Below are 23588 nucleotides of genomic sequence, written 5' to 3'. Positions count from 1 at the left end.
GGCTTCCCACGCCCTGGGGTGTGGGTGTAGCCCAGTGACCTCCCTGGTCCAGGATGCTCTGAGGAGACGGCTTGGGTGGGGTCAGGCACAGGGAGGTACGCCTGTGTTTCTCGGGTGCATGGCTGCGGTGTGGGATGGTGGCATGCGCAGGACCTGATGGTAATGTCCGTGCTGTGGGCTTTGGGGCAGGCTCTGGTTACTGCTGAGGAGCCTCCATCCCCCTGTGGTCAGGACTGTCCTTTTCCAGCAGCCCTCGAGGGCAGTGCTGCTGCACGCTCTGTCCCCATCAGGATATGGGCCTCTGGGAATGAAGGCTGGGCAGCCGGAGTGGGGGCCGTGATTGGAGCTGGTACAGCAGGAGGCACCCCTGGGCTGTCTGCGAGACTCCAGAGCCTGCTGGCTGGCTGGCGCCTACTCCATCCCGACACTGTCTTCGGGAGGAGCTGGAACTAGCAAGGGCGGGGCCCTCTAGGACGGACCCTCCCCTGGACTCCCAGCATTCCCAAGACACCCGGCAGCACAGCTGCTCCGTTGCTCTCCCTGTGCCTCCTGGACTGCCCTGGCTGGCAGTCCGCTGGGCCTGGGTCTGTCCAGTCTTGTTGCATCGCCCTGGTCCGGCCAGCTGCACAGTGAGGACCAGGGAACAAAACCGGTGAACCCGGAGACTGGCGCTCTCAGATCAGACGCTTAGAACGGGGTCTCTCCCGCGGTGCTGTCTGGGTTGCAGGTGGTTTGCTGGCAAATGCGAGGTGCCCTTTTTGAGACAGGGTCTCCCTATGCAGTTTAGCCTGGCCTTGAGCTCACTTTGTAGCCCAGGCTGGTCTTGAACTGGTGGATCCTCCTGCCTCAGTGATCCTCCTGCCTCAGCCTCCTAAGGGCTGGCATTACAGGTGTGCGCCACCACACCCAGCAAGAGAAGCTAGAGTTTTAAGTGTAGAGAACTAAACTTCAACATGTACGTGTGCCAGAAGCTGTAAACTGACAGCTTTTAAGAATTCTGTACGTTAAGGCACAAAAGTAGATGTGGACACATTTTATTTCAGAAAGACTAGAAATGTAAACGTTTGGACATCCTGGGGCCTTTGAAAAACATTGGTTTTCCCAGGATATTTGGGAGAGAACAGGAAAAATCAAGATGTATACCAAAGAAAAAATTGTATACATTAAAACCCTTTAAGGACTCATATTTATTTATTTGAATGTTTCAGTTTTTTAAATGATACTGTTTTTCTTTTCTTTTCTTTTCATTAAAACCCTTTAAGGACTCATATTTATTTATTTGAATGTTTCAGTTTTTTAAATGATACTGTTTTTCTTTTCTTTTCTTTTCTTTTCTCTTCTTTTCTTTTTTCTTTCTTTTCTTTCTTTATTTATTTTTTTGAGATAGGGTCTTAGTACGTAGTCCAGGACAGCCTGGAACTTGCTAGGTTCCTCAGGGTGGCCTTGAGCTCGTGATCTTCTTGCCTCAGCCTCCCAGAGTTCTGGGATTACAGACATACACCCCAAACCTGGCTCTACATAACTCTTTTAAGGTGTGTTAAACTTAGTGCAGAAGCTGGGTGTGATGGGGCATGCCTGTAATCCCAGCACTTAGGAGGTTGAGGCAGGAGGATTGTTGCAAGTTTAAGACCAGCCTGGGCTACAAAGTGAGCTGAAGGCCAGCCTGAACTGCATAGAGAGTCCCTGCTCAAAAAGACCAAAAAACAGTCTTACTGTGGAGTCCTACCCACCCCATTCTGGTAACTTCCCTTACTCCTCAAGGTAATTGTTATTATGAATTTGCTGTTTGTCTCATTTTTAAAAATATTTTTGCTACTTTTGTATGCAGCCATGAAGTAACATTATTTTGCATGTTTTAGAACCTGATTTAAGTAGTTTTAGCATCCATATTTCTGTTTACATTTAATTTTAGCTTAATGTAGGGGCTGGGGATTTAGCTCAGTGTCAAAAGCACCTGCCTGGCAAGCACAAGGTTGTGAGTTCGATTCCTGGTACTGGAAGAAAAACAAAACAAAACAAAATTTTAGCTTAATATATTTTTGGAGAGTTTAGCCATTTCTATTTATTTTTACTATCATATAGTATTCTACCGTATAATTTACTTCACTTTGAAAGTTTAGGTTGTTTTATGTTCTTGCAGTTATGAGAGAGAGGAGCTGGGGCCAGAGCTGGGGCCGGGACCGGGGCCGGAGCACTTACCAGGCAGGTGCTTGTACCACTGAGCTATATCCCCGGCCTCTGACTAATGGTGTATGAAAGGTCCCATTTTTCAGTATTTCTCTAGTCTTCATCGATGCCTCTGACAGTCGGGTGACATGAAACGCCTTTCCATGGGCTGTCTGTTGCATTCGCTCGTCAGTCAGGCTCACGCTCTGCAGAGTGACCTTATTTGTCGCACTGGGCTTTGTTGCATTGGAGAGCAATAGACATAGTTGAGAAGTAGACTTTCCTAGGTTCTTTTAGAGAAGTGTCCCTGGTGCTCTAGCCCTCAGAACTCTGGGGAGTTCTGTGAAGTTAGGGAGCGGCCCATACCTGGCAATTGCGAAGTGCCCGGCCCGGTGCCTGGGGTGGAGCATGCTGTGCTGGCTGAGGGTCGCCCGTCCTCAGCCACATGTGCACTTGGCGCCTGTGGGCGTCCGCCAGGGGGATCTCGTGCAAGCCCGCCCCTGCAGTGCTGACCTTCCCTTCTCTCCCCAGGGTGTAGCAGAGTAAGATGGACGGTAGCTTCGATTGTGATTGTGGTGAGCTGGAGCCGCCTGATCACTGACAAAGGCCACCTGCTGCCACCAACAGCCAGGGCTTCCTGTCGAAACAGACAGCGACCGGGAAGGACGAAGCCGCCGGACAGCGTGTCCGGCTCCGCGAACGATGCTGCTCAGGGCCAGTCCAACACTGAATGTACCTGCACTGTGAGGAGATGCCTCGACGCCGGTCGTGTGCATATTTATTCACACTTCTGTTAAATGTTCAGTCGTTCAGCATGGTAGATCTGAGTGCATAGTATGTCATTTCATTACGTTTGGGTTTCCTGAGTGTTTTTTTTAAATGTCTGCAGAGTTGCTGCCCCTTTCTTGAACTAGGGTTACTGCGATCTCTTTCAATCCTCGACATGAGTAGGGCTTTGTGAGCGTCACCCCGCGGGAGCTCTCGGCCTGGTAGGCACAGGCGATGAATGTCAGGAAGTCATCGTGTTGGAAAGCGTGACCCTTCCTCCCCTCCCTTGTGAGAGGCTTTCCCTGGATGCCAGTCTCTCCCTTGTTTACACAGGCGCACTAGCTGGAAAGGAGAAGGCAGTAGTCAGGGTTTCACTATGGCAGAGAAGTTCGAAAGTCTCATGAACATTCATGGTTTTGACCTGGGCTCTCGGTACATGGACTTAAAACCATTGGGCTGCGGAGGCAACGGCTTGGTGTTTTCTGCTGTCGACAATGACTGTGACAAAAGAGTGGCCATCAAGAAGATTGTCCTCACCGATCCCCAGAGCGTCAAACACGCTCTCCGGGAAATCAAAATCATCCGCCGGCTCGACCACGACAACATAGTGAAGGTGTTTGAGATCCTGGGCCCCAGCGGCAGCCGGCTGGCCGACGAGGTGGGCTCGCTCACGGAGCTGAGCAGCGTGTACATCGTGCAGGAGTACATGGAGACGGACCTGGCCAACGTGCTGGAGCAGGGGCCCCTGCTGGAGGAGCACGCGCGGCTGCTCATGTACCAGCTGCTGCGCGGCCTCAAGTACATCCACTCGGCCAACGTTCTGCACAGGGACCTCAAGCCGGCCAACCTCCTCATCAACACGGAAGACCTGGTGCTGAAGATCGGGGACTTCGGGCTCGCCCGCATCATGGACCCGCACTACTCCCACAAGGTGGGTGCAGGCCATAAGCCGCGTGGGTCCTCTTCCGGGGTCTGCGCGGGCTTAGGGTGAGGGGGTGGGGCTGGCTTCCCTCCAGACCCAGAGGTGCAGCGTGGTGTGCGAGAGCAGAGGTCTGGGTGTGAAAGGGCACAGTTACTTACTGCCGCCCAGTCTCGTGGTTGCCGAGTGGAATGTTTTCATCCATCGGGGCAGAAGTGTGGGCCTGCTGAAGGAAGGGAGTGCTGTTTTAGCTCGCAGGCCTCCCTGTGTCCTTCCCTTTTTTTTTTTTTTTTGGCCTTTTTGAGACAGGGTCTCACTGTGCAGTTCAGGCTGGTCTTGAGCTCAGTTTATAGCCCAGGCTGGTCTTGAACCCGCAACGATCCTCCTGCCTCAGCCTCGAGAGTGCTGGGGTTACAGGCGTGCACCACCACACCTGGCTTCCCTGTGTCTTTTTTTATTTTTGGAACTGGGAATCAAACTCAGAACCTTGCACTTAGCCCCCCTGTGTGCTTTTGACAAGGTTATTCTGTACTACGGCTAGGCCTTGTGTAAATAAACCGACTTGAATTTGAGATTGAGATTCAAATAGCTCATTGGCAGTTAAGTACTGATAGCCTGAAAGATTCTTAGCACTTCTCCTCAGACAGCTGCTTGCTTTTGAGTAAGAGTGGAAGTGTTTTCGAAGCCAAACCCTGGTCTTTGAGTTTTAAGCTGAAGTCTTTGATGGAGCTGGGAACTGCTTGCTTAGCCTTCCGCAGCGCACATCAGAAATACGTCATCACGGTATTTTCTCACAGTAGGGATATCCTTGGGTTTTTCAGGGAAACGTAGAATTGAGTGCTGAGCTGAGCTGAGTGCTCGAGGCCTCTTCATGGGGCGCTGTGGAGAGGGCAGCAGCGAGAGTCGGGCTGTTGCGCTGACGACTCCATTCCTAGCCCCGCGACCTCCCGCGGGCCTGTGCTGCACGCCAGCCCGTGCGCAGCATCGCAGGGGTGGAGTGAGGCGGCACAAGTGTGCTTGTCAGATGCTCTGGGTGCAGAGCAGTAAGAGCCGGAGCAGAAAGGCCGGGGCCCTGGAAGGGGCAGGCTGGCGCGGGGTGCCGCGCTGTGACCAGAAGCACGCCCGCCTCTTCATCTCATCAGGAGTGGAGCGCACACCCCTCTGCACCATCCCCGCCTGACATGCGGCCTTTGGGAAGGACTGGGTTGCTGTGCTTGTTTCCTGGTGGTTGCGTGGGTCGTCTGTCCTGGGGGAATGTGTAGGGACCTTGAAAATGGGCTGAGAAATCAACTGTATTGTTTCATGATTCCATAATTACTGTTTTCTGGCCTTGGTTCTTGAACTAAACTAAACAAAACAATGACAGCCCATTTTTTGTTTGCTTTTAGGGTCATCTTTCGGAAGGACTGGTCACTAAATGGTACAGATCTCCACGTCTCTTGCTGTCCCCTAATAACTACACTAAAGCCATTGACATGTGGGCTGCGGGCTGCATCTTTGCCGAAATGCTGACTGGTAAAACCCTCTTTGCAGGTGCGTGTCGTGTAGGAAAGAACTGTCCCGGAGAGAAATAACTTGGTGTTCTTTTAGGAGAGAAGGTTTATATAAGATTTACAGTAATTTATTGTAGTCTGGGGTGTTAACGTAAAAAGAGGGGCATGTATTTACCAAACGGCTGCTTCTGAAGTGTGGTCAGAGTGCAGAGCCCTCTCCTTCGCAGCCTCGTTGCGCTTCCACTGACTGCTGTCCGCGTTGGGCATCGATGTGTTGAGCGACACCTGTGCTGCAGTGGTCATTTCAAGCTGCAGGGTTGTTTTTTCTTTTCTTTCTTTCTTTCTTTCTTTTTTTTTTTTTTTTGAGGCAGGGTCTCACTGTGTATCCTAGGCTCACCTCGAATTCACAGCAGTCCTCCTGCCTCAGCCTCCCCAGTGCTGGGACTTTTCAGTTGTTAGAAATGCAGCAAATTTCTCTGGGTCCTTTCATCCCAAAGCTGCAGACTGAGGCCAGGTCAGTGGTAGCTGGAAGGCGGTGGAGGACGCCAGAGTTTCCACTGTTGTAGGAGAAGGGAAGCATTGTCCTCAGAGGTGAAGGCTGCAGCCTGGTGCAGGTTGGATGAAAGCAGGGTGTTAAGTCATAGTCAGGGTAGTTATGGCTGTTTGTGGCGCCGGAATTCCTGGGAAGTTTCTCAGGAAGTAGGCAGAGGGGCCCGCATTGGGAGAAGCAGGAGTCTGAAGGTGGTGTGGTCAGGCACAGACTTGGGTTTGCTTTTTCTCTTTGCACATCCTGCTCTCGCTCTGTCTCTTGGGCTGGTCCTCTTGCCACTCCCCGGGGTTAGCGGAAAGAAGTAGCAGAGCCAGGTGTGATGGCGCACACCTGTATCCCTGCACTCAGGAGGCTGAGGCAGGAGGATCACTGCACGTTTGAGGTCAACTTGGATGCATAGTGAGACCCTGTGGCAAAAAAGAAAAGACAAAGACTAGGACAGTGGCAGCATCTGTCGGGGAGGCTGCATACACCATGCCCTAAGCGGACCTTTGATGCTGCTGCTTGCTGCCAAGCCAGCTCAGATGGCACTGACTGCTTCTTTATCATTTCCCTGGGATGTGGATTTCACGGAGGACCACCTGGGCAGCTCTCCTTAAAAGAAGAGCATTTGGCCTTACTTCTGTGTGCTGACAGGTACAGAGCCTGCTAGGATATATCTTTATCCCCTCAACTGGCTTTAAGCAATGCAAATTGGTCCAGCCCAAGTGCTGATGTGCAGTCCTTAAAGCAATGGACAGGTCAGTGATGCCCCCGCTACAGCCCCCAATAACATGTATGAGCTAGGCTGAGAGACCCACGCTGTCAGCTGAGATTGAGCTTTAAGAAAGAGGCTGTGACACCTCAGGGCATGACGATTACAGATCAAAACTGAAGCACTGACCGCAAAACACTAGAGCTGCCCCAATCTGTGATACGCAGATTACCCTTTCTGCAGATTCCTCTCTGCGCACTGCCGAGGTGCTCTCAGGCCTCCTCCCTAGCCCAGCTCAGGCACTCACCTACTTCCCGCCGCTCGCGCACTCCCTCATCTCGAGCCACTCGCCTCTTCACGAGTTGATAAAACCCGAGTTCGGCCCTGGGTCGAGGCCTTTGTTCCATTAGCCATTATTCTGGCTGGACCTAGGAGCCCCACCATTTGATGTGTTTGGGTCTTTATTTGTGCCATGGGTTGCACTGGAAGTGGTAGATTGGAATTAAATTACTAGAATTCCAATACCTTGCCGCAGGGATTACAGATACAAACTTTCTGGATTGTGACGAGTCCAGAGAGGGCCCTCTATAACATTTAGAGAAAATGCCAGTTGAGAATCTAAACGATCAAGTAGATTGGATTTTTGTTAGGAACCATACTATGATGGGAGATTACACTTGAAAAACCTATGTACCTTTGAGCACATCTAAAGTAACTACTGTACTCTTCGTTGCTGGGGGAAATTACCCCAGATTTAGTGGCATAAGCAGCAAACGGCTGTTACCTTATTGCCTGTGGGTGGCGGCTCAGGTGTGGCTTTGTGGGTGCTTGCACCCCCGCTTTCTCAGGCATTGGTCCTGGTGCAGGGAGCTGAGCTCCCTGGGCGGGATGGACTGCGCGGTGGCCCACTCAGGCCCCCGCCGCCGAGAGCCTGGGTATCTCGGTAGGCCGCTTTCTTTCTTGTCTGTTTTGCTTTTAGTACCACATTGAAAAACCATTTTCTAACCCTTGGTCACGGATGTTTACTCCTAAAAGTTTCAGTGTTATCTCTCTACATTTAAGTGTCTGATCCACTGTGAGTGAAGTTTCGTGTGTGGTGAGGTCGGGGTCGAGCCTCACCTTTTGTTGGGTATCCAGTTGTCCCACATCATGCGCTCTCGGTTGTTTCTCCGCAGAATTAGGTGGGTGTCTCGGTTAAAGATCACTGACCGTAAACGCAGACTGTCTTCTTGTGATCTCATCTTGGACATGGCACTGTCGCTCGGTCCTGTGCTCACTAGCAGCGGGTTGCTGAGCCATCTCTCGGTCACAGGGGTTGGCGTCCTCCCTTGGAAGAAAGAGTGTCAGTTCGGGGGGCCTGTTGGAAAGCTGTGACAGTAGGGAGTCCAGAGTATGAAAGAAACAAATCTCTGCTGTGAAGCGTCAGGTCAGGCTCCAGGGCAGACAGCTGGGGTTGGTAAGGACTGCTGGGATTCCACACGAGCGCTGTGTTCTCAGTTGGGGACACCCATTGGACAGTCCCGGTGTCTTTCAAGTCCAACGGTAAAGAGCCCTGGGCAGTGTGAGAGGGGTTGCTCGTGACGAGAGGAAGCTCCTCACTGTCAGTGCCCGCTGGGGCTCGCAGCAGCCGGACGCAGCCTCTACCCTCACTGAGGCCTGGCGCTTCCGGCCTTGTTTCGCGGTGCATGTGCGGATCATCAGCCTCTGGGGTGCAGGCCCCCTGCCCAGCCCCTCCACCTGCCCAGCCCCTCCATCATCAGCCCCTCCATCATCAGCCTCTGCCCGCAGCCTCTGGGGGTGCAGTCAGCGTCTTCTCTCCTGCTCCAGCCTTTAATGTAGCGTGCTTTTCTCTCGGGCCTTTGTTTTGTCTTCATGGATCATTTTTTAGCACTGTTCAGACATCAGGGTAGTGATCCTCTCCTCTGAGCCCATGCCGCTGCCCACAGATGGCGCCATCCCTGCCCACCTCCTTCACTCTCTCGAGTGCCCGCAGCCGCGGCTGTGTTCTGCCCGAGCTGCGCCGGGCCCGGTGTCAGTGACTGTGGTGCTGAGTCCTAGGCCCCTCAGAGCCTTTGCAGTTGCTCTTTCTGCCCTCTGGGGAGCGCTTCCTTGCGTGTCTTCCTGGGAACCCTCTGTCCCGTTCTCCTTCTCATCCATCTCTTTTTCTGCCGTCCCTGCCAGTCCCGCGTCTCCTGCTGGCTCCAGCCAGCTCCCGCTCACTGCCGCTGGGCTGCTTCCCACCCTGGCTCGGGGTGCAGGCCCCCTGCCCAGCCCCTCCACCTCAGCCACGTTGCCCTGCTTGTTTCTGACGCACACGAAGCCACTCTTCCTCTTTCCCTCCTCCTCCCTGGGCGTGCTGACTTCTCTGTGCGGCCTCGGCCCCGCCGTCCCTCCCGATGCTGCCTCTGCTGGCGGCCCCCACCCTGTGTACCGCTCATCTGCCCCAGCCCGTCTGCCGGGTGCCAAGGTGTGGAGGCACGGCCTCCTCTGTTTCGTTTCGCAGCTGGACTCAGCGTGAGGGTGTTGAATCCATTTCTAAAAATTAGCAGACAGGCAAATAAGAATCTTAAACCACACATGTGGCTGAAGGTTTCCACTTCATACGGTGGTCCTGAGTTAGAAATGCTGGCTGAGCCTGACGCATAACCGTAAAAGCCCTTGTGCAGCGGCCCAGCCTTCCGCGTGCCGGGGATGAGCTCCTGCCCTGGCGTCCGAGAGCAGAGTCCGGGATCAGCCTCGCTCCATGCTTCTCTCCTGCTGCTTTTGGTGACCTTGTACCAGGCAAGGCTTCAGGAACCGTTCCCTACGGAGCATAGCAGGAACTGTAACAGGGCAGAACGAAGTCCATCTGCTCTCTCGGAGAGCCCTGCTGACTGCGGTCACAGTGAAGCCACAGCCCCAGTGTGTCTGCTGACTGCTGCCAGACACAGGAGCTGTGATCACCGCGCATGCCGTCCACTTCCCCAGGTGCACATGAGCTAGAGCAGATGCAGCTGATCCTGGAGTCCATCCCTGTGGTGCACGAGGAGGACCGGCAGGAGCTGCTGAGCGTCATCCCCGTCTACATCCGGAGTGACATGACCGAGCCGCACCGGCCCTTGACACAGCTGCTGCCGGGAATCGGCCGAGAAGGTAGTGCCGCTTTCGGGCACAGGCGTGCATGGATGCCTTTGCACGTGCATGTGGGGGGGTGCATGTGTGTGCACGTCTGTGCTTTGTGCAGAGTCTCTAATTAGGACACGCTTCCTCCCCTGCAGTCCGCACAGGCTCTCAGGTGGCCTCGCCCTGTCCTCTCCCTCCACCTGGCCGATAGGTGGGGCTGCCTCACTGCCCCTCGAGTCACTTCAGGTCCCAGGCAGGGCCCCTGCTGCTCCCCTCCCGGCTCCAGGTCATGGGTCTTGCTAAGCTCAGGTGTGGGGCGCGTGTGGTAGTAAGTGGGTGTGAGCGGGAATAGCCGAGGTGTGCGGGAGAGAGAGGAGCGGGTGGAGTGGCTGAGTCAGCGCACGGGGCTGTGTGAGGGGCACAGTGCTGGGTGTGTAAGTGTAGGAACAGGAGGGCCGTGGAAGCTGCTCATCACATCTCGGGGTGATCCAAGCAAGATGCAGGCCTTTAACTTGCCTGGTGGTTGCCTGTAATAAAGAGGAACTGCTAGAGAGCACATGTCTTTTGCTAGTGGGAGGCAGGTTTAGCAAGTACACAGGAGGGGCTGGGACCTGGTGGTGGTAGAGCCTGTGCCCAGCGTGTGTGCTCTGCATTTGCAAGCTGCCTTTGGCCTGGTGTCTCATGCACCGTGTGGGGGCAGTTTAGTGACCTAGCAAGGCCCTTGTTTCAAAAAGATAGAGAAGAGCTAAAAATGCAGCTCAGTGTGAAGACCCTGGGTTCCATTCTAGTGCTGCGGGGAAAAACAAAACAAGGAGTTTGGGGTAACACCCTAAACACCCTAACCTTACTGCAGGTTATACACCCGTTATGCATATCACCCACTCCCAGTAGTAGTAGTAGTAGCAGTAGTCGGCCAGGCTGTCCTTGCGCTCACAGTAGTGCTGCCTCAGTCTCCTGAGTGAGAGGATCACAGGTGTGCAGCAGCACGCAAGGCTCCTCACTCTGTTATACATGGTTCAGGTTGATATTTGTCCAAGTGTATAAAGTAGCCAGGATTTTGAAAATGGGCAGTTTTTAATTTTTCCTCAAATACACCTGGAACTTTGCCTTTATTTGACCGTTCTTGACTGAGAAAAACCAGTTTCATGTGGTTAACTTAACACATGCCTTTATTACCTGGCCTTGGTCTTTATACCTGGCCCGAGATGAGATTGGAGAACATTGCAGGTATTTGTGTTGGTGGAAGAATATCTTTTTAATCCATTGGGTAGGTGAGTTAGCTTCATTCTTTTGACAAAGATGAGCTCCCTGTTGGGGAACTGGCCTGCTCGCCCTGTGGCGTGCTGGCCGCGGTGTAGCGAGCGGCGGCGAGCTCCGCGCCGGCCCGTCCTTGCGTTAGTGAGAGTCACACTGACAGCTTTCTGCAGATGACCAGCTCTTCCCCCAAGACCGACACCTCTTTCTCTCGCAGCCTTGGACTTCCTGGAGCAGATCCTGACCTTCAGCCCCATGGACCGGCTGACGGCGGAGGAGGCCCTGTCCCACCCGTACATGAGCATGTACGCCTTCCCCACCGACGAGCCCATCTCCAGCCACCCCTTCCACATCGAGGACGAAGTGGATGACATTCTGCTCATGGACGAAACTCACAGCCACATTTACAACTGGGAACGGTAAAGGGAACCTGGGGCAGAAACAGAATGATTGTGGAGTTCCCAGGGACCCGCGCGGGGCACGTGTCCGTCTCCGTGGGACAGTGGGTTCCTTTAGCCTTTATGCAGCGTAAATACGAAACAGTCACTGAGTAGGAAACAGATCGCAGGAAAAGTTACATGCTGCTTTTGAAATAGTCACGAAGGCACATTAATAAAATTATAAGGTCCTTAAATGAGGAGGGTTTGGAAATCTGAGCTGGGGGGGTATGGATGTGTACTGGGGATTGAACCCAGAGAGGGTGGACTTTATCCCTAGGCTTTATTCTAATTTTTAAATTAAAAAAATATATATTTTTAGGCAGGATCTCACTAAGTTGTCCAGGCTGGTCACAGACTTGTGATCCTCCTGCCTCAGCCTAGAAATCTGAACATTTTAAGCTGCGGGCTTGAAGAGTGTCACGCTGGTGGGTGTGGTCCCACAGCACGTAGTCTCGCTCTGCTGGGGTGCAGCTGGGACTAGGACGGCTCTGCTGCGGCTCTGGCGTGTGCCACGCTGGTTAGGTCGGAACAGAAACCCCTGTTATCTCTGGTGGTGACAGTCGATCTGTTTCCTCGGTGGTATTGAAGTAATTTCAGGGTACTTACTGCAGGGTCCGTAGAGGAACTTGTCTGGTCTGAGAAGCATGACGTGGAGCAGACAGCATAAAATGAGGGGCTCTCTTCCCTCAGCTCTTTTATGGTTCTGGCTTCCTGGGAGAAGTTGAGGCATAAAATTCTGCGGCAGATAGAGAGTCACCTGTAGGAAAGAACTAGGGTTAATTCAGAATCTTCAGCTAGCAAGGATTGGCGGTCACTAATGAGTTTCTCAGATTGCGTATATTTTTACATTTACTTGTTTTTTGTCCTTTTGAGGCAGGGTCTCACTGTGCAGTTCAGGCTGGTCTTGAACTCATTTTGTAGCCCAGGCTGGTCTGAACTCACAATGATCCTCCTGCCTCAGCCTCCCAAGGGCTGGGATTATAGGCGTGCACATCCAGCCCAGCTATTTTTATGTTTAAAAAGAAAAGTTTGTCAGTCTCAGAAGTAGTTGTTTCCTCTCCTAAGGGGTGGTAGTTGTGCTCATGCACACCTGCCGGCTGCCTCTCCCCCGTGCAGCTGAGTTTCCCAGCCCCCCTGCCCGCAGTCTGTCCCCGGTGGGCGTGGCAGGTCAGGCACCTTCAGGGCTGCATCTGGAGAGGCTGTTGTCCTGCGGCAGTGGAGTCGGGAGCCCCCCTCACTGCCTGTTAGCCGCCGTCCGTAGTGTGTGGGTACAGATGAAAGGTAGACGGAGAAGTGCGCCGTGAGAGAAACAGTGTCGCTTGTATTGGGAGGGAAGGGCTCGGCTCCTTGTGAGATGGGTTTCTCGCCCTAGTGACCCAGCTCTGCTCCCCACATGCCGTGTGGCGACGGCTCCCATCCACGAGGGGCTGAGTCGCGGTGGGGTGCTGGGGCCTCCTCCTCCAGTCCCCATGGAGTGGCACAGTCTCTCACAGAAGGGCCCCAGTGCACTGGGAATGAAGTTGCGCCCCAGGAATGACGCCGCTGTCCTCTCTTTCCAGGTACCATGATTGTCAGTTTTCAGAGCACGATTGGCCCATACACAACAACTTTGACATTGATGAAGTTCAGCTGGACCCCAGAGCCCTGTCTGACGTCACTGATGAGGAAGAAGGGCAAGTGGACCCTCGGAAGTACTTGGATGGAGACCGAGAGAAGTACCTGGAAGACCCTGCTTTTGATGCCAGCTACTCTGCCGAGCCTTGCTGGCAGTACCCGGACCACCATGAGAACAAGTACTGTGAGCTGGAGTGTGGCCACACTTGTAACTACAAAGCGCGGTCGTCGTCGTACTTAGATAGCTTGGTCTGGAGGGAGAGCGAGGTGAACCATTACTATGAGCCCAAACTTATCATAGATCTTTCCAACTGGAAGGAGCAAAGCAAGGAGAAGCCCGACAAGAAGGGCAAGTCCAAGTGCGAGAGGAATGGGTTAGTGAAGGCCCAGATAGCACTGGAGGAGGCGTCCCAGCAGCTGGCGGAGAAGGAGCGGGGCAAGGGCCAGGGCTTTGATTTCGATTCCTTTATCGCAGGAACTATTCAGCTCAGTTCACAGCATGAGCCCGCCGATGTCGTGGACAAACTGAACGACCTGAATAGTTCTGTGTCCCAGCTAGAGTTGAAGGGGCTACTCCCCAAGTCAGTGAGCCGGGAGAAGCAGGAGAAGGGCATGGCCAACCTGGCCCAGCTGGAGGCGCTGTACCAGTCGTCCCGGGACGGCCCGTTTGGGGGAGGCGGGGAGGAGCGGTTCCTCATCGACCAGTTCTGCTGCGAGGTGAGGAAGGACGAGCAGGTGGAGAAGGAGCACTCGTACACCAGTTACCTGGACAGGTTCTTCAGCAGGAGGGAGGATGCCGACCTGCTAGACGCGGAGCCGGCTGAGGCTGGGAGCCGGGGGGAGCGGGGCGGCGGGGAGGGCTTTGTGCTGAGCAAGCAGCTTGAGTGCAGGGGCCTCGCGCAGCTGCACAGCCCCGCGGGGTCCCCCCGGAAGGCAGTGCCGGCCGGGAAGGCGTCCCCGCACGTGCCCCCACGGACCTACAGCCGCATCCTGAGACATCTGAACTAAACACTCAGCAGACCTTTCTGTGTTCCTCATGAAATGCGTCTTGTCTTTTTTATTCCTAGTGTTTAAGTCATTTTTTTACTTGAATCAGATGGTGTCCTTTAGTAAGGATTTTATCAGTTCTCGGTTTTTAAAAATCCAGACTTTTTTTCTACATGTGAGATCGTTTTCATTTTACCTGGCATGTCGTTTGCACACAAAGAATCGAGCAAATAATGCAATGCAGGAAGAGAAAAGAAATGCACTAAGACCAGTAAACACATTCTCTCCTAGAACAGTGATCTGTTTTACAGGAACAAAACTCTTGCCTTGAAATTTACACAGTGAGACTGTACAGAACTGCATGGAAATATCTATTTTTTTCCTAAAACATTTTTCATCCATTAGTATTTTCAAGTTTTTCATACTGTACACATTTCTTAAAACACATGATACCAGCAGCAACTGAAAATGAATGCCGAATTTGGTACACATGTGTTATCTACCTCAAGGTAACAGACGTATGTGGCGAAACCCTCACGACCCATAGTGCTTCACGGTGTGGCTTGTGCTCAGCCAGCGCCCACGCGGGAGCCATTTGTTCTCGAAACCGTTCGTGTCTGTGCGCGTCCTGGTGTTCATTCTTTGGAGTGAAGTGTTGATACATCACATCTTATTTATTTTAGCAAAGCAGTATATTTTCTGTATTTAATGATAAAAGTTAACTTAGTTTTTAAAGGTTTATTTGCAACTACACTTTATGCATTTGGCACTATGGTTTGTCGCCTCTGTAGCTGAAGTCGTCCGTCAGCTTCGCCCAAGGCTGTCTCCACGTACTGAAGTGTTCGTTTGACATAAGTACTCACTGTGTATAGGAATTTGTATTTTGGAGGTGCTTGATCTATCTACAAAGAAAAAATTAGGAATTACTTTATTACAAAATGCTCCTAGAAGTCTTAATTGTGTTTATTTTTTAAAAAGGTGTAATGTTAGACTCGTGTGCATGGAAGTAATTAAGGTACATCATTATTGTAGTTTAACAGTTGTACATGGTAAGACACTTTCTGTTTTTACTGTATGTTTTTACTGAATGACCTACTCCTTGTCCCAAGGCAAGCATGAATAAAATTAGGTTCAGTGTAGCATGTGGCATCTCAGTCTCTTAACCTTTGTTTCATCTGTTTTATTTTCCTGAATACTGTCTGTATCCTTGGCTAAATAAAACTTGCCCGGCACACACGGCTCCTGTCTCGCTCTCCGCGCAGTGGCAGGGCCTGCTCGAAGGAGTGGTGGTCATGCCGCAGCTCCTGGGGTGGTGGGGTGAGTGGCTGGTCTGAAGGACTCCATGCACAAGCTCTCTGTGGGCTTCACCCACGAAGGGAATTTGTATATTTCAGAACCATCACACAAGCTGTGTGGAGGCGGAAGCAGAGCCTCTGCTGGCTCTGCTCTGCACCGCCCAGGCTCTGTGCAGCCTTCTTCCTCCGCCTGCTGCAGCCTTGCCCGGCCCTGCCCGGCCCCGGCCCCGCCCTGCCCGGCCTTGCCCTGCCTGGCGGGGTCTGCGAACCAAGGCTTCACCTGCTCAGCTCCACCCCTTCTCCCCGGGCCGCAGCTTTTAGGAAGTGCAAATCCTCTGCACACGCACACCGTCCATCCGGAGCTGTGGCTCTGAACACAAACTTGGATGACCCTAAACCAGAGCATTGCCCTGCAGGGGTGAAGCACTGCGTGGGAGCGGGAGGAGAGGACAGGAAAACTGGGCTGTGTGGTTGGAACCAGGGAGCACTCGAGGGACCTGCAGGAAGCCAACCCCACGCGCGGTGGCTCCGTTCGGTCTTCCTGTCCATCGCTGGCTTCAAGCCGCGTCCCAGTGTGGAGGACCACCCGGGCAGCTCTCCTCCTTGGAAGAAGAGCATTTGGCCCTAATTCTGTGCACTGGTATGTACAGAGCTGGCTGGGACACTTCCTTACCTGCTCAGCTGGCTTTGAGCAATGCAAGTGGGTCCAGCCGAGGTGCTGATGTGTAATCTTTAAAGCGGTGGACAGGTCAGTGATGCCCCCTACAGCTGCCAAGTGACGTGTGAGCAGGGCTGAGAGACCCACACTGTCAGCCTTGAGAAAAGAGGCGATGACTTCTCGGGGCTTCAACGTTGGACTTCAAAACGGAAGCCCCAATCTGTGATACGCAGATTACCCTTTCTGCAGATTCCTCTCTGCGCACTGCCGAGGTGCTCTCAGGCCTGCTCCCTGGCCCAGCTCAGGCACTCACCTACTTCCCGCCGCTCGCGCAGTCGCTCATCCTGAGCCACTCGCCTCTTCACGAGTTGGTAAAACCCGGGTTCGGCCCTGGGTCGAGGCCTCCGCTCCGGTTAGCCATTGTTCTGACTGAACCTAGGACCCCTGGGCTCCCCACAACTACAAATGTGCCTTAGTGTCTTTATTCTCGCCGTGCATTGCATTGCAAGTGGTAGATTGGGATGAACTTACTGGGATTCCAGTATCCTTTCCGTGGGATTACAGATGGGGACTTTGCTGGACCGTGCCGAGGTCCAGAAGGGCTCTCTATACCCAAGGCACCTGGCGCTTCGCCCTCGCTGCTGTCCTGGCAGCACCGGCGTTGGCCGCAGTCTGCCTCGTTAGCCACTGCACATCTTTTTAAGCCTGAGGAGGGAGAGGGCGGTGAGGGCTGATGCTGTATGTGTGTACACCCCACTTCTAGACACCGCGAGGAATTAGATGGTGAAGGGGGTTTCCCACAAGACCTGCAGTTTTTCCTTTGCTTTTTTTTTTTTTCTTTAGAGCAAGCAGTGGGGGCCTGGGACCAACAGTTGTTCACTGGGAGCAAAAGGCCTCAAGGCGGCCAGAACCTCGGCATTTATGGACTGAGGAAGGGTAACAGGGTGGTGGTGATCTTAAACTTCCGAGGATCTTGCTCTGGGGGTCTCTAGTCTTAGGTGGGAGAGGATGGCCTGCCCCCGATGCGATAATGGGGTTCCTTTCCTTTTTTAGCCCCTCCCTTTTTTGCCATCCCAGTGTCTTGTTCCAGGGTAAAAGATGATACGCTTTTGAAGAAACGTTAGTGTTTACAGTGCTAGAGCGATCACCTGAGACTAAAATATGCGTGGCATGGGGGTGAGGGACACAGCTCCCTGTGCGAACACCAACGTGTGCATTTAACCTCTGACCTCTGAAAAGCTCACTGGTGCCTCAGCTTCCTGAGTGCCAGGGTAACAGGCGTGCGTCACCGTGCCCGGCCCATCCTTAGTTCTTAGGGATGCGTAAGAGTGCCTTACAGGACATAGCCAGAAGCAGGGTGCTGAGTGCTGAGTGCATGTCCGCAAGTCTGATTCTGCCCCTGCCCGTGTGCAGATCCGTGCCCCACCCTCCTGGCCGCTGAGTCTCTGTCCAGCCCTGCTGACCTCGCAGTGCCCAGGTTCGCCTGGCAGGAGTCTGAATGTCTAATTAGGCGCATCTGATGACAAAGTCACCCCTGCCCCCCAGGGGCCCCGCAGCCCCTCCCCTCGGGCGCAGGGCAGAGTCTTCCAGGCAGAGTCAGGCACGGCCATGCCCCGCAGTTGACACTTCCTATGTGTGACAGTCCTGGGGGGTGCAGCTTGGGGCAGCACTCTTGCCTGGTGTGGGTGAGGAGCGAGGTTTGAGTCCCAGCGCCGTGCACAAAGCAAGACCATGAAGGAGCTGAAGATTCCCCGTCCCCTGGTGACCTCGAAGGCTGGTAACGTCGGCGTGGCACGTGACGCACTTGCCGGGCTGGTGTGAGCCCGCAGGCCCAGCCCTCGGGAGGAGCTCCCGGGTGGTCGTGTGCAGCGCAGTGCTTGAGAGAAACAGCTCACTCATATGTGTATATTTAAAATTAATATACATTTAATATAAAACATACAAAAATTTTAATATATATATATATATATATATATATATATATATATATATTTTTTTTTTTTTTTCCGTACGGGGGCTTGAACCCCGGGCCTTTCCACTGAGCTACGTCTCCAGCCCCTTTTCTGTTTGATGCTGAGACAAGACCTCATTACAATGTTAAATTGGCTAGGCTGGCCTTGAACGTCCAGTCCTGCCTCAGCCTCCCGGAGTGTTGGGGTCACAGATCTGCACCCCCACACCCAGCTCTCTCTAACCGCAGCACGTTCTGCTTATAGAAAAGGCTTGTGGTGGGACAGCACGCTGTTACACAGCAGCAGCGCGGACTCCCTCATTCCTGAGTCTCACTGGAGGAGGCCGGGCCGAGCCGCCGGCACCGCGAGCCCTTGTGCGGCTCAAGGAGGCCTGACCGCGTGTGAGGCCCCTGAGTGAGGAGGGGGCCGCGGGAATCAGTGCTTCCCACACAAGACTCCGACCCCTCTGCTTCAGGCTGAAGGCGTGTTGGGTCCCGTCGTTATGACAGCGCTCGATCCCGAAGTGTCTTCTGGGCCGAGGCCGAGGCGACTGGGCCCTCAGCGAGACGGGGCGAGCCTCACGCGCTGTCCTGCGCAAGGAGCAGGTGTCCGTGCCAGACGGCAGTCGGACTGCCCTGCACCCTGCGCCGCTCAGGCTGGCACTGCCCCTTCCTGTCCAGCATCCTCCGAGTGCCGAGAAAGGGCATGGGCTCTGGGCATGGGGCTCGGAGCTCGGAACCCAGCTGTGCCCTGCCCGTCCTGTCTCCAGACTCATTTAATCAGATGCGTTGTGTGGCCCCACGGTGGCCTCAGCTGACGGCTGCACAGACCCCGCTTCTGAGACATCTGTGTATCCCTTTCACATGCAGGCAATGCGGCAGCGCTCAGTGTGCCTTCCCGTCAGCTGGCAGAGCAAAGGAGCGTCGGCCCGGGGTGCTGTCCTCCCGAAGAGCGGCACGGCCTGGCAGCTCCTTCCTTCCGGCCGGGCAGTGCAGAGGCCCTGGGGTCACCGCCTCCCAGCCTGGGAAGCGGGGCGCCTCGCCACCTGTGTCAGTTGCCCCCTGGTTCACAAAATCTCACTGGTTTTGCTTCCTCTGAGAACCCCGGGCACTGTGAGCGTCCCCGAGCAGGGCTCTCCTTGCATCCTGGTTGTTGGTCTAGAAGCTTCGTTGCCCACAGGCCGTGAGCGTGGACACGGGTCCGATGGGAGCCGCTGCTCCTCTTGTCCCCAGCCGACTGCTTCCGGCCAGGCTTGAGCCGAAAGTCCGGTTCCTGGCCGCGGCCACCACTTCAGGACGCAGGCCCTGCGCTGAGGCCCCTGCGGCCTCGGCTATGCGCTGCCCTGGCCCCCTGCCGCCCACTGTCCCTGCTCCTTGCCGCTCCACGCCCCTGCCTGACAGGCCCAGCGCAGGTGGCCTTCTGGTCCCCACACACGGGGTTCACTTCCATTTTCTGGATTGGCCAGGGGGCAACTGGGTTGTCCCCGCCTCACCCCCGACGAGCCCAGAGCCCGGGCGCCGCTTTCTGCCTGCTTCCGTGCAAGCCTCTGTTCCAGGGCCACCTGTCACAGCGGGGCCTGCTGAGTGCCCGCACAGCAGTGCCCCGCCCCGTGCCTGGATGGGGCAACGCGGACCTGTCGCAGCCTGCGTGCAGGGCACCTTTCTTCCTCCGCAAGTGCACGCTCCTGGGGGTGCCTCCTCCCGGGTCCCCACGCTGAGCTCGGCCTGGCAGGGAAGGCATGAGGGAAGCTAGCGCCACCCCCGTGCTGGAGTGGTAGCGTGAGGTTTGCTTGCTGCAGGGATCCGGTAGGGTGTTCCTAGCGCTCCATTTTCTAGAATTTGCAGGGGATCTGTGACTTCGGGGGACCTTAGAGGGGACCCTTGGAACCTCACACTAAGTCGCAGAGCCACGCAGCTAGCCGTTCTCGGGAACGCCGAGTCCAGTCTGGCTGGCTTCTGATCTTTGCATTTCACATGTGGGTGCAGCTCAGGCTGGCAGGCGCTGTGCTCCTGAGTCAGCGCTGCTGGCTCCCGTCCCCCGCCTGGGGTGGCTGCACCTGCCCGGGCTCCACGAGGCAGCCGTGACCCAGTTAAGACAGCCCCATGTGGCTCGTTTCCTGTTCATCCTGGCAACGAGCCGGGCCCAGGATACTTGTCCAGTCCGGGATCCTCGGTAACAAACCCACCTTTGCTGCCCTTGACAGAGAGTCCGTTTTCAGGGTCCAGGGTGACTCAGGGGCTGAGAATTGGGTGTCAGCGAGAACCAGGTCCAGGCTGGGGGCGGGGATGGGCGCCAGCGGCCGGAGGAGGACTGCTTCGCTCCAGTGCAACCACCCCAGTCCCCAGCTGGCTGGCTGTCTGTCCATCCCTTGGTCTGGCACCACCCCCATTCCAAGTTCCTCTGAAAGGAAGTGACCTCGGCCCACCCTCGTGCATTGGCTGAGGCCAGCCAGGGTGTCCTGGAGGAGCCAGCCTCTGTGTGTCACTCTCTCTCTACCTGTCTGTGTCTGTGTCTCTGTCTGCCTGTCCCTCTCATGCTGGGGGCCGACCCAGGCCCTTCACACTGACCCACATCTGCAGCCCTTCTTCCTATGTTATTCTGCACGGCCCAGGCTAGCCTGGACTCACAGTGCTCCTGCCTTTCTCCCGTTGCTTTTTAGCCAGCTCTTATGCGGGTTCTGTGGGCACCGCTTCTCCGACTGGGGCACCCTGGGGCCCTGGGGCACCCTGGGGCACCCTGGGGCCCTGAAGGACGTGACACACCAAGCTTATCTCTGCTGGGCTCACCGGGACGGTCAGTGGCCTTAGCGGGCACAGCTTTGATGTGAGCACGGTGTTTGGTGATTGCAGGGCACATGGCCACGTTTTGTGAGTTTCACAAGAACCTGCTTGATATCGACAAGTGGACCAGAAGTGTCCCCACCTATGGAGCACAGAGAGCCAAGGGCTGGGGTGCCTGGCATGGCCCTGGCACTTGCCCAAGCCTGAGTAGTGGTAAAATTAGTATTAGAATTCAGGCCACCTAATTCTTAGGTGTTTGTTTTGTTTTACTTTCAAATTTCTTGCCTGAGTAAAAAAATGCAACTGTTGTGGGTGTCACATTATTTGATTTTGGGGGGTTGATTTTAAACTGATTGAACAACTTTCATCTTGAAATGTTTTTATTTTTTGTATGTTTATGGCTTTATCATCAATTCTAATTCCTAAGGTAACATTTAATTTTTATTTACTTCACTTCTTCATGTGCCATAGATGTGTGACTTAGGATTTACTCACTATATCAGGCTTGTGGCTGTCGCCTTCCGGGAAACCAGTCCCACGAGGGTAGGGACGTCTGTCAGCGTCTTTCACGCATGGACTTCAACCCCGAGAACAGGCCGACTTACCGTAGCCTCGCGTATTTGTTGAATCTACTTCTGACTTAACACAAATGAACAACTGGAACCAGCACCTATGGGGTGCGTTTTCTAGGTTGGCGCCCCCTGGCGTCTGCTCCAGGGAATCCCCGTCTGCTCACACTGCTCCTACTCACACGTGTGTATGTATACATGTGCATAGATACATGCACACACGTGCACTTTTTCCCATTTAAGAAAAGATTGTTTCTTTTTTTAAAAATCAGATAATGTTGGAATAAACTTTCTTGTGTATAACAGTGTAAGACAAGAACATATGTGGGTCACTGAGCTGGAAAAAGGCAGATTTCTAAGACTTCTAAGAAATTGCAGTGTGAATGGTTTATATCATCTGGATTCATAGGTGTCATCTGAGTTCTGTTGTCCGTAATAATCAGTATAAAAATGCTGCAGAGATTCAAATCCATGAGGCACAAGTGGACGCAAAGCCCAAAGCTGGGGCTGGGGATTTAGCTCAGTGGCACAGCACCTGCCTGGCAAGTGCAAGGTCGTGAGTTCGATTCCCAGTACCAGAAAAAAAAAACAAACCCTCCCCCACAAAAAAACCAAAACAAGCCCAAAGCTGCGGGTCTCGCAGGAGGCCTGAGGATGCCTTCCCGGGCTCTGTCCAAACACCCAGTGGCTTTACCCTTCAGTGCTTCCTCCTCACTCCGTGTCACTCGGCCTTCCCTTTCTGTCCAGCTGTTCGGCACAGAGGCCCTTCTTTTATTACTAATGTGTTTTAAAAACAAATAATTAAAAATTATTGAAGATTTAAATGTGGGTAAGAAAACAAGAACATTCTGTATAGTCTGTTCACCCAGGTATGATTACTGTTAATCTCTCTTAATATCTTGGACCTTTCCTCCCCCACCCAAACTAATTGCTTTATTTTGTATATCTACAAAAGTAAGAATAATTCACAGGTGTCTAAGATAGTAATTTCCTCTTTCCCGCTCTCTGCACTCTCCCCTTTCAACATCCTAATCTCCATAGGTAACCAGTGTTAGTTTACTGTGCATTTACCCAGAATTTTCTACGCATAGAAACACTTATTTTTCTCAAAAGTAAGATATCATACATACGATTCTGCAATTTTTCTTCTCTCACAGTGCATCTCAAATATCAGTTAAGCTGTTTCTGGTTTTGATGTCTGTGTTTGGCTATGAGTATCCATATCATTTGTAAAACCAGTTTCTTCTGAATAGACACTGTCGTTCTCAGCTGAATGTGCGGTTGGAAGGAAGGCCCCCCTGGAGGAGGTAGGTCACCGGGTCTGTCTTTCACTGGTGCTCTTCCCCTGGGGTTTTGCCCCACCACCGTGAACTAAGCATCTTTCCTCCGCCAGGCCCTTTTGCCGTGATGTTCCTCCCCTGGGGCCTGTCCACCATGGACTGAATGCCCTGAAACAGTGAGCCATATAAACCTCTTCCTTAAGCTGCACGTGTCAGGTATTTTGTCCCAGTGGTGGGGCCCCTGGTGTGTGCCACTGTGCCCGGCTTGATACGTATTTCACTGTTTTCATTTTTTGGCTATGACAAGTGATGCTGCCATGTGCATAGGTGTACAATTTTTATTTGGAAGCTTTTTTCAGTCTCTTGGGGCACACCTAGAAGTGGAATTGCTGGTCCATACGGTGCTCCTAGCCTCTATCCTTTCTGCATCAGGGGTGTACAAGATCTCAAGTTCCTCACCTCGCCAGCTGTTGTCATTGCCTGTCTTCTCAATGACAGCCATCCCAGTGGATGTGAAGTCATACTTGATTGTGGCTTTGATTTCTGATTCCTCAATGACTAATGCCATAGAAATCATTTGTGCTTATTGGCCATTTGTCTGTCTTCTTTGGAGAAACATCTCTCTGATGCACGGTTTTTTGAGTGGATTGTTTTATCATTGAATTGTGAGAATTCTTTGCACATCTAGACACACATCCTGTCCCTTATCAGATGTCACATTTGCCAGTATGTTGTCCCATTGTTTGAGTTGTCATTTCATGGAATGAATTGGGAAATATTCCTTCTTCTGTCTGGAAGTTTGTTATTTTGCCTCTAAGTGTTAGGTGGAAGTACCTTGCCAGTAAAGCCATGTGGGCTAGCTTTTTTTGTGGGAAGTTTTCAAGTCCTTCTTATGAATGATCAGACTTCTTCTTCTTCTTCTTCTTCTTCTTCTTCTTCTTCTTCTTCTTCTTCTTCTTCTTCTTCTTCCTCTTCCTCTTCCTCTTCCTCTTCCTCTTCTTCTTCTTCTTCTTCTTCTTCTTCTTCTTCTTCTTCTTCTTCTTCTTCTTCTTCTTCTTCTTCTTCTT

The 23588-nt window shown here is 53.3% G+C and overlaps 1 protein-coding gene across 1 annotated transcript; it reads left to right on the top strand.

Annotated features, from left to right (window-relative positions):
* Positions 1-2697: 2697 nt before the first annotated feature.
* On the top strand, positions 2698-15219 carry Mapk6 (mitogen-activated protein kinase 6; the record flags this gene model as incomplete). Its single annotated transcript, XM_005376633.2, is given in 5 exon segments — positions 2698-3865; positions 5242-5386; positions 9558-9722; positions 11164-11365; positions 12946-15219. Coding segments are annotated over 5 exon segments (2130 nt in total). The 3' UTR covers positions 14009-15219.
* Positions 15220-23588: the final 8369 nt, after the last annotated feature.

Source organism: Chinchilla lanigera, unplaced genomic scaffold (genome assembly GCF_000276665.1).
Source record: "Chinchilla lanigera isolate Chin_1 unplaced genomic scaffold, ChiLan1.0 scaffold00008, whole genome shotgun sequence".
Lineage (NCBI taxonomy): Eukaryota > Metazoa > Chordata > Mammalia > Rodentia > Chinchillidae > Chinchilla > Chinchilla lanigera.
This window is presented reverse-complemented; position numbering and strand designations above follow the sequence as displayed.